At 53.2% G+C, this 13654-nt stretch overlaps 2 protein-coding genes across 2 annotated transcripts; one reads left to right on the forward strand and one right to left on the reverse strand.

Annotated features, from left to right (window-relative positions):
• Positions 1 to 3748: 3748 nt before the first annotated feature.
• BZA05DRAFT_449503 (uncharacterized protein) lies at positions 3749 to 5883 on the reverse strand (the record flags this gene model as incomplete). Its single annotated transcript, XM_051487373.1, has 10 exons — positions 3749 to 3962; positions 4013 to 4051; positions 4108 to 4192; positions 4366 to 4699; positions 4773 to 4872; positions 4921 to 4959; positions 5016 to 5101; positions 5160 to 5330; positions 5393 to 5695; positions 5752 to 5883. The coding sequence occupies 10 exons, from the start codon at positions 5881 to 5883 to the stop codon at positions 3749 to 3751; spliced, it is 1503 nt and encodes a 500-aa protein (XP_051334783.1).
• Positions 5884 to 10531: 4648 nt separating this feature from the next.
• On the forward strand, positions 10532 to 11340 carry BZA05DRAFT_212105 (uncharacterized protein). The gene is made up of 2 exons (XM_051479621.1): positions 10532 to 10662; positions 10712 to 11340. Exons 1-2 carry the CDS (start codon positions 10655 to 10657, stop codon positions 11220 to 11222), a joined length of 519 nt encoding a protein of 172 aa, XP_051334784.1. The 5' UTR covers positions 10532 to 10654; the 3' UTR covers positions 11223 to 11340.
• Positions 11341 to 13654: the final 2314 nt, after the last annotated feature.

The following is a 13654-nucleotide window of genomic DNA, read 5'->3' on the forward strand; positions in this document are numbered from 1 at the left end:
CCGCCCACCGGCCTCTTTGCACATGCTCGGATGTGCAGGGCATACCGACACTGACATATTCTCTGGCCGAGAAAATACAGGTTTGAGATGCCTGGGCGGGGTGGGGTGCTGGAACGTTCTGGGCGCTGACCCTGTTTTCGTGGGGTGGCAGTCGACGACGACATCATCGAGAGAAAAAACCGTCACAATAATCGACCACTCATCAATCGTGCAAGTCCATTTCCTTCAATTTGGCTGCACCCAGCTCAATCACCTTCCCAGCTCTCTTCCACCTACAACCCACGCTCTTTCACAACTACCACAACCCACGCTCTTTCACTACCCCCTTCAATTCCCCACAATTCACACTCATTTTCCGCATACGTACTATGGAGAACCCCAATGAGCCCCACAAGCCGCATCGTGCTGCTCCGTCCAGCAAGAAGCAGCAGTCGCCAGCCAGTGATCAGCAGGCCCATGCGGCGGACGACACCACGGCGAGCGATCCTGCTCACCATCTGGCTCCCGCTTCCCCTGACCCCTTCACCGCCGCCCCCGCCCCCGCCCAGACTCGCATCACCACTCCCACCCCCCCACCCCCTCAGGATCTCCACTGCTATGAGGTCCTTTCGCTGGCCGTTCACCGCGACACCGGTACCTGTCTCCCCCTTTTCTCCTTCCCGCCCTACTAACATTAGCCCAGACGCCGCCACTACCTCCAGCCTCCCGCAGAGCGAGTGCCCCGGTGGTAACGAGCTCATTTTCAAGTTAGACCTCATGCGCTGCGTCGTCGCCGCGCCGGGAATGTGGTACACGTGCCACCACTTCGCCTGGATGGTGCACGTCCGCGTGGATGAGCTCATCGAGAACAGCAGGAGAAACCTGGCCGAGCACTACGGGCGCGTGCCTCGGCGCACCTGGCCGCCGGGTGGTGAGGCCGATGAGGACATGGGCGCTACGGAGCTCAGGCACCAGCTAATGGAAGAGTATTGGGATGATCAGGCGTAGGTTTGCGTGGTACTGTTCTGTGTCTGAAGTCTCATGGGTGTTGGCTGGCAGCTGGGATGGGTTTCTGTCGTTTCTGTCTCCGAGTCTACTAGCAGGAAGTTCGGTAATCATATGAGTCGGATTTCAGACATGGTATTGTTTTCTCTGGGTATAAGCTGTCCAGTGTCGATCCAGCACCGGAAGTTATTCACGCAAACAAGATGCGATACTACCAGTAGATGACCACAAACGTGCCTCAACCGGACCGGTGATAACCCTTGAGCAGCAGTAGCAGCTTCGTGCGTAGAAAATCATTCATCAATGCTTCGCTATAATGACCTCTGAGGTCCTCTGTAAAGTTTCAACCCTTATCCCCTGCCGATAAGAGTACCACTGGGGCTCATTTGAGAATGGATACTAATTGCCGGGCACGGCCCACGCAGCAGACCGTGACTAGGTGAAAAGAGCACGGCGGTTGCAATCATAGAGTAGCATCACGGTTCTTCGTTTTGCTGTCCCGCTCATGCGCTGCTCCACGTATCCTCCTCCGTACTAAACATGATTCTGCATTCCAACATCATAGATGTCTTTGTCGTCTTCACATGTTTTCTTGCTTTCGCGAGGAGAGTGGTACGTTCAAAGTTGTTCGTCAGCGTCTACTCATGAGCCGTAGATAGCGCTCATGCGGCTGTCAAACCCAGCTACACAATTACAGTTATCTTAGATTATGATGAATCCTGAACGCGTACGTAGATTGGGTGAGAGTATCATGCCTCGAATCCGACTAGATACAAAAGAAGCGTAGGAGGCCAGTCACTCCGTCTTCATGACTGGCAAAGTAACTTAGCAACGAACGACTCGATATTACAATTTACAACAATGTCCTTACGTGCTAACTCGAGTGATATCCCATGCCCTCAATGAATCCGGTAATGCACGCGGGATGAGAGTTTCCGTATTCATTGCTCACGGTTCTACTATCATAATCTTCGCCCTCTGTCTGTCCATCTTCCGAGCGTACAATCACCCCGCCCTCCCACTCCTTGCACATCGTCGTCCACTCATACGTGGAGCTCATACAACTGTCAAACCGCGCCACACGGTTGTCTGTTGGATGTTGATCTATCATGAATGAGTGTACCTATTTTATGAGACAGTCTTAAGTCTTGACCCGAGGAGAGATAAAAGAGGTGCACTATTCCAGTGCCCACCCTCGTCATGCCTGACTCAGGAAAGTCACGAGTAATGACCTCAGGAACGTCACGAGTAATGACCTCTGAAGAGTACCATCCGGGCTCGGCTCAGGATGGATACTAATTGCCAGCCACGCCCCATGCAGCACCCTCCGCGGGGATATGTCTTGCTATGAACGTGATGCCCTCTCAATCAGGAAAAAACCCTACCGGTGGGTGCGATCAGTCGGTCCTACTGCCTGAACTGAACAGAGTGCGACATACTCCTCGAAAAGGCACCATGAGATATGACCACAGCTGTCAATATGTAACAGCAGCTGTCTAGGTGTGATTGCAGCCCGCCATTTGCTACACACAACGTAAGACTCTGACTGAGTAGACGCAGCGGTGGCTAAAATGATGGCTGCAGTACTCATCAGTCTTGTTAGAACAATCTACATCAATTCTGCCTTCTAAAATCAACTCATCCGTCCAGTCGAACACCTCATCTCCTCCCACCACATACCGTGATCGCGTACAATTTGAACATCATTTCGTCGAATGTCTTCTTCTTTCTCGGTAGTTTGAATTGTCTGTGGTATTATGTCTCCTCCTTGCTTTCACGTTCCCATTCTCTCCAGACTCTAGTATTATCGCCCCTCCTTGCTTTCGTGTTCCCACATGTGAAATGAACCTAACTTGCCGTTAGTCTTTGTAAAGTCCCCTGATATCATGCACGCTCCGTAGAATCTTACCTCTCGTACTTTCCCCAACATCTTCTATCCGCACGGTCACCGAGCCTCCCACCGCCCAAGAATAATCTGAACCCAAATCTATGGACATCATTTTAAAAACAAGTCTGAATCCAACTATAGCAGGCGTGCCGATGAACCTTATTTTAAACAACGATGCCATGCGCACTCCGCAGATGGTGCCGGACGGAGCCGCTGTTCCTGTTGAAGCAGCTGCGCTTGTCGAGTCAGTGCTTGTCCAGCTGCAGCTCTCCTGCAAACAATCTATCTGCTTGCCATCTTTCCCAAGATGGCGGTAGGAGCGATTGACGAGATCACAGCACCCGAGTGCCGCTCGGCCCCAAGTGATTTTCCAGGGGTCGTGGCGGGGGGGCATCGCACGCGAGCGAGGCCGAGTTCGACAATTGGATCAGCTCCCTCAGATCTTTTAGTGACCTAATAGACGTGAGTCTGTCGCAACTATATCTGGTGTTGTCATACGTGCATTCAATGCACTTGGCCCGTGAGTGGCATGTGTAGTATTCTGTAATGAACCCTCGTTCGACATCGGCATTCTTGCTAGTCATGAATGCCCTCACAGGCGGAAAGTCTTCGCCGTTCGGAGGCCATTGAAGTCTCTTCAGTCGGGTGATTTGCAACAGCATCTTAATCGGGTCGACGTTCGTCACAATGTCACACACCAGTCCTTTACGGGAGTAAGTGATGCCGGACACAAACGTATCCTGGACGCAACAAAGGGTGCCCGCCACCCCTCTCCCCCCTTCCCCCCCTCCCCTCCACCCCCACCCGCAGGTGGAGTGGTGGTATTCATCCCCGCGGAACATTGCGGCTTGCCACAGCTGTGGCGGGCGCAGGATCTCAATCCTCACGCCCAATGGGGCCTGCTCGTGGCGGTTCCCCTTGTGACCATCTGGGAGCGAGCCCTAGGTCCTCGTCCTCCCGGCAAAGTGGGCGCAGAATCTCAATCCTCACGCCCAAAGGGGCCCACTCGTGGCGGTTCCCCTTGTGACCAACAGGGCGCGAGCACTGCGTCCTCGTTCTGCCGGCAAAGCGGCCGCAGCCATGTTTAGCACTATCGCGCTGTTAGTTGCGAGGCAGAGGAGGTGGGAGAGTGTGACATACGAACACTTGCCATGCGGTGGCGGGCGCAGGATCTCAATCCTACAACCCAGAGAGGCCCGCTCGAGACGGTTCCCCAAGCCACCGACAGGGCCTACTTGCTAATCTTGATGTCGTCGCTTGCGCCGGTGGTGACAGGCTGAGAGGGAAGTCGTCCTCCCGAATACAGCCGCCCTCGTGGTCCTTTGTTCAAGTTTGTCAGTTATATGCGTGTACTCGGGGGGGAAAGGGGTGGTGCGATACCCTGTTTGCAAGTGTGTTTCACTAGAGGGGGAACCAGACATGGTGAATGAAGTAAGATGTTGGTTGCGTTGTGGTCTGATGGTATCGATGCGTGATGTCGATGAGTAAAATACCCAAGGAGAACGTAACTGCTACTGTTTTCGTTTGGTCGCGGATGTTAGAATGGTCAGCGGATGTTGGGAGCCACGCCCGTGTAAGGTACTCATTATGGCTCGGAATACCGGCAATGTATTTCAGCTGAACAGTCACGAGGTTCGGCCGGAACCTGTAACATGGGTGGTTGCCACTCGCCGCCGGATTCCCACTGCCGACTGGAGCCATTTCCTGCAATGGGTGGGACCGAGTGACGGGCATGATGGTTGTCGTGGTTTCGAACGCTTGCCACGGCTGTGGTGGGCGCAGGATCTCAATCCTCACGCCCAAAGGGGCCCGCTCGTGGCGGTTCCCCTTGTGACCATCAGGGAGCGAGCCTTGGGTCCTCGTCCTCCCGGCAAAGTGGGCGCAGAATCTCAATCCTCACGCCCAAAGGGGCCCGCTCGTGGCGGTTCCCCTTGTGACCAACAGGGCGCGAGCCCTGGGTCCTTCTACTCCCCGCAAAGCGGTCGCAGCCAGGTTGAGTACTATCGTGTTGTTAGTTGTGAGGCAGGAGGTGGGAGAGTGTGACATACGAACACTTGCCATGCGGTGGCGGGCGCAGGATCTCAATCCTGCCACCCAGAGGGGCCCGCTCGTGGCGGTTCCCCAAGCCACCGACAGGGCCCACTTGCTAATCTGGATATCGTCGCTGGCACCGGTGATGACAGGGCTGAGAGGGAAATCGTCCTCCCGAATAAAGCCGCCCTCATGGTCCTTCATTCAAGTTAGTCAGTTATATGCGTGTACCCGGGGGGAAGGGGTTGTGCGGTACCCTGTTGGCGAGATTATTAATCCAGTAAAATGGTCGGCGGATGGTGAGGAGCCACACAAACGTGAGGTACTCATTCGGGCTCGAGATTCCGGTGAACTCTTCTAGATTGAGGGTGACGAGGTGTAGCTGCAACGTGACGGAAACCACCATGCCGGAAGGATGCGATACCCCCTGCGGAACATATGGGTACGTGCGACTCTTTCCCGGATTTCGCTTTCCACTGGATTGTTGACCTTTGATCCTGCGTGGAATCCATACCGGGCCAGGATCTCAGGGCCGGCGTCGTTACCGACCCAAGCGCGGATGGTATTGAGAGGGAGTCCATTGATCTTCAATGAGTTGATTTCGAAATCGATGCGGATTGTGGCAATGTGGTAATGGATCGCTAGGATCTGTTCTTCGAGCTTTGCTATCCTTCGAGCGGCCCACTTGCTAATATTATTGTCATCACTGGCTCCGGTGGTCACAGGGCTGAGTGGGAAATCGTTCTCCAGAATGAAGCCACCCTCATGGTCCTTCATCTTAATCCTGATGCCCTAGGGGCCCGCTCGTGGCGGTTTTCCTGGTTCTTACATACCCAGCGACGTTCAACCTTGACCGTGACTGGGTCCCCATGCTGCCAGATGATAGAGGTTAGCTTCTGCAGGCCTGCGGTCTGCGCAGGTGCCGGTTCCGCAACTGCTATGTTTGGATCCAGCGTGGTCCGGACCCTGTGGTACACCATCTTGCTTAGGATGTGGTCGGGGGACGCAATCACAACTCCAGCCGTAAGTTTGCGTGCTCCCACCTGTCTGGGATCGAGTTTTATTTTAGTAATCCGCCCTGTCCCACGACCAAGACGCGGGAAAGGAATTTTGCCGGCTCCTCTATGCTTGACCGGAGGGTAAAGTCGATGACCGACAAGGAAATGGTGGTGACAGTGCCCTTGACGATCTTGACGAGTTTGATGACGTAAGTCTCTGTGATTCTCGGGAGCTTGATGATGATGGCCAGGAGCTCTTCGGTGATCTTGCCGACCTTACAGTCCCAACCGTCGTCGGACCTACGGGGCGATTAGCGAAAAGAAGAGCTACAAGTGACTCAGAGTCGGAAAAAACTTGCATGCGTTCGATTGAGCTGTTCATTGTTGCGGACGAAGACAAAGCCCGATCCGATACCTTCGCGAGAAGAAGAAGAAAAAGAAGAAGAGACGAGAATCAGAGGTGGATGAGGATTGCGGGTTCTGAGTGTTGGCTGATGGGGCCGCGTTGCGAGATGTAGGTTGGTTGCAAGATGTGACGTATAGAAGGGTAGGATACGAGTAGGGCTGGGTGTGGTTAGCGTTTTCCAGCGACGGGAGACTGAAGGTGCGTGGTTTTTGGCAAGCTGAGTATTGGCTGACTCACAACTCACTAGTTTTAATGATTGGTGGGTGAAAGTGTCTTTTGAAAATGTGACGAGAACCATCCCCACAAGTGCTGAGTGTAGGAGCGAAGCCGATGTAATACGAGTTGTTGAAGGGAGCAGCAGGCCACCGACGACTGCTCACAGAGAGGGGGCCAGTGTTCTCCATCATCCGATCCGAATCATTGTGGCTGTTGTGATAACTCACTCGTTCAAGCTTAGTCGCCTACGCGGACATGACAATTCAGGCCATGCCCTAACAGCCTAACAGGCCACCATTTGGCGTGGACAAAAAACCGATCGACGGCAGAGTGCTGGTGGTGCCGGTACAAGACTCAGACCCGAGAACCCCTGTTCAAGAGTTGCGCGCAGTAGATGGAGCAACAGAAGTTCCTTTGGACGGAGGTGCGAAAGAAGACTAGCCGAGGGAAGGATGCTCGTCCCATTCGTCCTGCTATGCAAAGAATCTCCTTGCCCTCCTTGTCCTTCTCGTCCTTCACGTCCGGCTGCGGAAACAGCCTCCTCGTCCCACCGCGACTTGTCCTCCTGGTCCTACTCCTGCCAATCGTCCTACTCGTCCTACTCGTCCTACTCGCCCTACTCGTCCTACTCGTCCTACTCGTCCTGCGCGCCTTGTCGTCCTGCTGTGGAAAAAGTCCTCTGTACTGGATTGCTAGATTCGCTGCCGTGGCCTCTCTATAAGATTCGCTGCCATGAGCTCTGTGCTGGAATGCTGGATTCGCTGCCATGGCAACCCTCTCTAGGCCTCAGTACTGGATTCGCTGCAATGGCTCTGTACGATTCGCTGCCGGGGCCTCTGTACTATCCGCTGCCAGGGAGTTACTACTGGATTCGCTGCTAGAGCTTCACCACTGAATTAGCCTTGGAGATGCGCCTATAGCTGCCCTGGACTGCATTCGCTTAAGACTTGAGCAGTATGCGGAAGATGATTTCACGCGTGGCGATTCTGGGTCCGCTGGAGTCATGTTGCTGGAGTCATGTTCTGTCTCCCTACTGCTACTGGCCCGCCGAATACCATCTCGTTACCACTGCTACCCGTCTTGCCAGAAATGCTGCTGATATTGGTGCCTCCCTAAATACAGCCTCGCCCCTAGATACTGTCTCATCCCTCGATACCGCCTCCGCCCTCGACACCGCCACCTTCCTCAATATTGCCTCTTTCCTCGATGACGCCTCCTCTCTAAATACTGCTACTCGCCGATCGTCTGTTGCTACTGCTTCTCGCTTCTGACTGCACCGCGGACACCATATCGTTCCCCTGTATCATGCCGGCCGAGAAGAGGAGCATGTGCTCGTGCGCGCTCGGAGGCGTGGAGTGGGAAGGACGAAAGGGCAGAGGGTGGGGAAAGGTGAGGACTGGGAGGAGGAGGATGATGGGGAGGAGGAGGAGGATGGGTTTATTCGCACAAAATATGATGCATGTACACACCTAGTTTATGCGGGGTATATAGTACAGCTGGAATAGAATAAATATTCTTAAATACGCAGGAAATATTGTCTCGCACAGACACTGTGCACAGTCGGAATCCCTGGATGGTTGACTACTCCAATGAGAGGCAACGCAGACACATAGGTTTTTGTTAAATATAGTAGTATAAAATCTTGATTATCGTCTGTGTTCTGCAGCGGCAGAAGGTCCTCTATATACATGTGCTATGTAGATGGCCTCCCGGCTCGTCCTGTCGGCGAGCTGCTCGTAGACACCATCACGCTCAGGGCACCAAACGTGGACGCCTAAGGTCCAAACGCCCAAGATCCGGTCGCTAGTCGTCTGGCACAGGTATGACTCGGACAAGCACTGGCGCCACCTCCGGCGAGAATTCCTCCGGCGTCTGGACTCCCACGGAGCGATCAGACGTCTACATCTGACAGTTTTCGGTGTCTCCAATCATACACGAAATAGACTGGGCGTTGATCGTTCATATCTGGAGATGACTGGGCATTTTTCGCTCATATCTGGAAACCACTGGGCATTGGTCGTTCATACTAGAAATGACTAGGCTTTCACTCTATACAATGGCTCGAGGACGTTCCCAGCGCTACTAGAGTCAGGACCGTCTACACGCACCCAACGGATAATTCTTTTTCCTGATGCGTCCATGTGTGATCGCAGCAGTCCGAAACTGAGCTTCGCGGCAGTAAGCTGTCCAGTGTCGATCAGGCAGGAGGATCTTTCGACGGAAACTGGATGCGATATTGCAAGTAGATGACCCCAACGTGACTCGATCAGACCAGGGATATCCATTGAGGAGCGGAAGCAGCTTCACGCGTAGAGAGGGAGTAGTTGATACTTGGCTATGGTGACCACGGAGGTTCTCTGTAGAAAAATTCAACCCCCATCCCCTGCCGTCAAGAGTACCACTGGACCTCGGATCAGGATTGATCCCGGTTGAAGGGCACGCCACGCGCACCACGCTCCACACTGTTATGTCTTGCTATGAACTTGATGCCCTACTCTATTTCAGAAAAATCTTGTCTATAATGTTTAGTGAGCTGCAGTAGATGGATCGGACTCTCTACATCGTCTATGTACAGAGCCGCGCCTGTGCCGACGGTAAAGAGAGAGATCTTCAGTTTATTTCGCATGCAGCCTATCTAGAGTATTCTGAACAGTTCCACTAGTTTCCTGCCCACTCTCCTGGGCCGAAGGTCGAGCGATGCTGCAAGCATTGGCGTGTTTGTTCTCGTTGCACGCTTGCCCTCTCTCTCACACTCTCAAAATCACCTTACCCCGCGCTATCACAAGGACAATTCAACGAAAATTTTCTCCGCCAGAATTCAAAAGGCGCTAGCGTAATTTCACAGCTGTTTGTGTGCTAAGGTTGTCGGCTAAATCTCCCTCCGCTCGAAGTATAAGTAGCACCTCCCTTCCCCCTCTTCTCCCATTTTCTTCTCTTCTCACATCTATTTTCCTTCTTTACAACCATCAACATTACAATCTTCCAACTATCTCTAATCCATCACAACTTTCTGACTATCGGCTTTCACTTTTCTCTTCAGATAACGACGACAATACGACGTTCGATTTTCGCTTCAGCCTTCGACAATACGACAAGACGGGAATCCGAACACCTATTCCTTAACATCTCGATTGCGCCATAAGCAATTCCAGATCGACTGTTCGTCACCCTCTCCCGCTTGTCTCATCCACATCAAATAACATCCTTCACTCACAGATTGGAAGATTTTCTTCCTCGCCGGCAGACATTCCGTGATTGCAAGAAGCTCAAGGCACCATGGGGACCCCGGCCCCCTGGCGTTGCAATGTGAAGGGGGAGCGCAAGAACCTCAAGCCACCATGGGAGCCCGGGCCCGTGGGGGTAGCATTTTGAAGGAGGATCGGAAAAAGCTCAAGGCGCCATTGGGGCCCCGGCCCCCTGGGTTGCAAGGCGAAGGAGGCTCTCAAAAACGTATCAGCAAAGGCTAAGCCTACGCTCTCCTTCTGGAGGCTCGTCACCCTACACTCCCGCTACTATCATCCATACTAACTAACATTCTTGACGCATAGGGGAAGAAGTCCTCGACCGAGAAGAAAAGATTGCGCGGCTTCGTCGGCCCAGCTGGAACAGGACGTTGACAGTGAAGACGACGAATTTTGACTTCGTCTAATGTGCAAAATGATCAACTTGGTACTACTCGGCGACTGAAGATCCACAAATACCACTAGTGGGTGGACTCGACATCCACAACTACGACTAGTGGGTGGTTGCTGGTGTCGCTGTCGAGAACAAGCACCGACGGGCCTGCATCGACGAGGTCAAGAAGCTGAAGGCTGGTAAGTTTGCCCTCGGACCACCTCATACCTCACGAACAAACAACCCTAACACGCTCACAGAATGGGAAGAGTAGGGACGAGTTCTTCAGAAGGAGCGGCTCACTTTTCCCGGCATTGCCGGAAGACCAGTTTCGACTGGTACCACCAGCGATGGTGGGTAAGGGGAGGAGGTGGAGGGGGAAGAGGATGAGGTGGAGGTGGAGGAGGTCTGGGGGTGGTGGTGGATGGGAAAGAGGAAGAGGTGGAGGTGGAGGAGGTCGACGGGGCCGAGCCCGCTGGACGAGGCCGGCCAAGGACGTTGATTCGCTGGGCTGAGATGAAATTGTAAGTCAACTCTTGGTACTATGTTTGCTGCATGAGCTGATGATCTCAGCCAAATCCGCGAGTTTCACTTGCTCTTTGAGAAGCACTCGAAGCTACTAGTCAAGTACGCGCGCACAATAAACGATCCGGATAGCGACTGGACGGATCTAACGAACAAGAACTTTATCAACATGATGGTCAACGTCCTACGTTACGACGAGAATACCTCGGCTGAGAAGAAAATGGGGATTAATCCTACCATTTTGCATGAGTCTGCCCGTGCATTGACCACGCTGCCGGCCGATAGCCGAGAAATCTGGGCTATCAATAGGGCCCTGATCGAGGTGTGGCACGATGGCAGGCCCCTCAGGCGCGCCGACAGCTCGGTGCCGCCGAAGAAAGCTCCGGCGAATCAAATGAGAGGGAAAGCTCTCCTTCAGCAAAAACCAGGAAGCGATTGCCCTGCAGGTTTTGAAGGAGAGGGAAAGCTCTCCTTTCAACAAAAACCAGGAAGCGATTGCCCTGCAGGTTTTGAAGGAGAGGGAAAGCTCTCCTTTCAACAAAAACCAGGAAGCGATTGACCTGCAGATTTTGAAGGAGAGGAGAACCTCTCCTCCAAAGGGGAACTGATATTCTCCCTCATCTCCACGGGGAGCGATTCCCGTGCAGTGCTAAGGAGGGCAAAATATGCCGTATCCTACCGGTATCCTCCCAGCCGCACAACATCCGCAGTGATGCTGGCGAGAACTACGAAGACGTTCAAGATGAATGACAAAGAGGCCATCCGCGAGCTGGTGTGGTACGCCGTCAGTGAGCCATGCGCTATCCGCGAGCTGACAGATTGGATCAAATCCAAGGGCGACTCAGGCATATACCAGCAAGCGATCAGATCCACCCGTCTACTCTTGGCCCCGGCCTTCCAGCGTCCACGATTAACGCCAACCTTGCGACGGGGTTCCTCATCATCGACGGGTTTTCTGCCCGCCTGCGAACGAGTCCATCAATCCTCACCAGATTCCAGCGGGCCCGCAAGCTTCAAGCCGGGCAAGGCACCACGGTGTGCCGCAACAGCCCCCGAGCATGCACTTTCCTGGGGCCGCTCACGAAAGTCGCGAAGCGCAGGAGAGGGTTTCCTCTCCTTCGTGGGCGAACTAATGTTCTCCCTCACCTGCATGGGGAGCGATTCACCTACAGGTTTTGAAGGAGAGGGAAACCTCTCCTTCAATGGCAACCGCCGTCTCCACTCATCCGTTACCAACCAAAGCAGCCCATTCGACAGAAATCACGAAGAAACCTAACCGACATGCCCGCAATCCGAAATAAAAAGCGCTGTCGCCGATCCCAGGCTCGTCGCAAGGCCTGTGCGCAAAATCCGCGTTCCTGCGGCCGCCATAGAAAAGGCGCCTGCTAAGCGAAGGAGAGGCTTTCCTCTCCTGCGCGGGAGAACTGATCCGTCACGGGAATAAGTTCCCCTGCCGGTGACGAAGGAGAGGAAGCCCTCTCCTTCAGGGGAGAACTGATGTTCTCCCTCACCTGCACGGGAACACGTTCCCGTGCAAGTGTCGAGGTTGTTCGAGCAGCGGAGGACCAGCCGGTCCATGATCGGGTCTCCACCAACATGGTGCGGGTCGGGATCCTGTCAGCCACAGTAAGTGTCTCTGCTATCTCCTGTTGATTTGATCGGATCGTACTTGAAGGGTAGATGCTGATACTCCGGTCACCAGCCAGCAGTGATTTCCCGGTGTTTCCGGGTGATCATTAAAATCCACACACAGCCGCATCAATCGCGAAATCGAACGAAACAAAAACTTTACCGACTTCAGTACAAGCGAGAACGAAAATGATACCCTAAAATATGAATATCACCGACTTCACTTCACACAGACGCAAAATCGATATGCTTACGATCGCCGGCTACGATCGAAATACAAACACCATCATCAAACCGATGCGCTTACGATATCAATTCTCCTGCCAACATGGGAACGAAGATTACCGCGGAAAGAAAAGAGAGATGATTGTGCCGAGAACTATGGCATTATAGATAGACGTTTGCTGTTATAACTACTGTACTTATTCGCTAAAATTACTGTACCTTTTTGCTAAAACTACTGTACAATTTGCTATCGCTATTGCTCTTTCCGTGACCCTTTTCGTGATTATGTAACAGTGCCGTGACCCGTGTTGTCCTCACAAACCCCCCTCTCCGCACCCGGAGGCTACCGGCGGTTCATCCTTTGCACCGGCTGACAGTTCACCCAGCTTTCCCGGCAACTCCTCCCGTACACAGTACAGTGTACTTACCTACATCAATTGCGAATCTGCGACTTGAAACCCTATGTTCCCCAACCGAACAAACAACAGAATTCGGAGTCGGACACCTGTGCAGTAGATGGAGAGAAGCATGGAAGATCGGACGCGGCCTTGGTTCGTCACTCGCATTGTCGAACTTTTGGGCTTGAAAGTTGAAACGTGATATCGCAGTATTCCTGCTATCTTTGGTGTAACTGGTGTGACAGGGTATTTTGAAGTTCGAAGGCATAACCGAAGTCTTTGAATTGTGCGAATTGGAGGATATCTCTACCCTGGGGCTGGACGGCGAGAACGACGCGTCAATAGCGCCATGCGGTCACGTCGCTGGTAGCTGCAGTTGCAACGGCAAATGTAGTGTCAATATGGCGGCGTGTTCACTATTTACATGGTGAGACTCGAGAGCGGGCGGCTGCGGAAGCATTTGAGGAGTGAATTTGAATCGGAATCGAACGGTGTCGGATGGAGCTCGAACTTGGCGAGAAAGGTATTAAGTTATTAACACATGCGAAGAATGGACAGGTTCGGAGGTAGAGATGATGATTCTATGCAGTATAAATACCCATCTGTTTTTGAAGAATTCGCTATCCGGAAAAGAGGTAACTATAGGTACTCTATCTGAGCTCGAAGTGCTACATCCCTCCCTCCCTCCCATACTCCCATCTTTCACCTTTTTTTTCCCAGCTCCGACCGGAGCTTGTAC

Source organism: Tricharina praecox (genome assembly GCF_024521635.1).
Source record: "Tricharina praecox strain CBS 144465 chromosome Unknown BZA05scaffold_48, whole genome shotgun sequence".
NCBI lineage: Eukaryota > Fungi > Ascomycota > Pezizomycetes > Pezizales > Pyronemataceae > Tricharina > Tricharina praecox.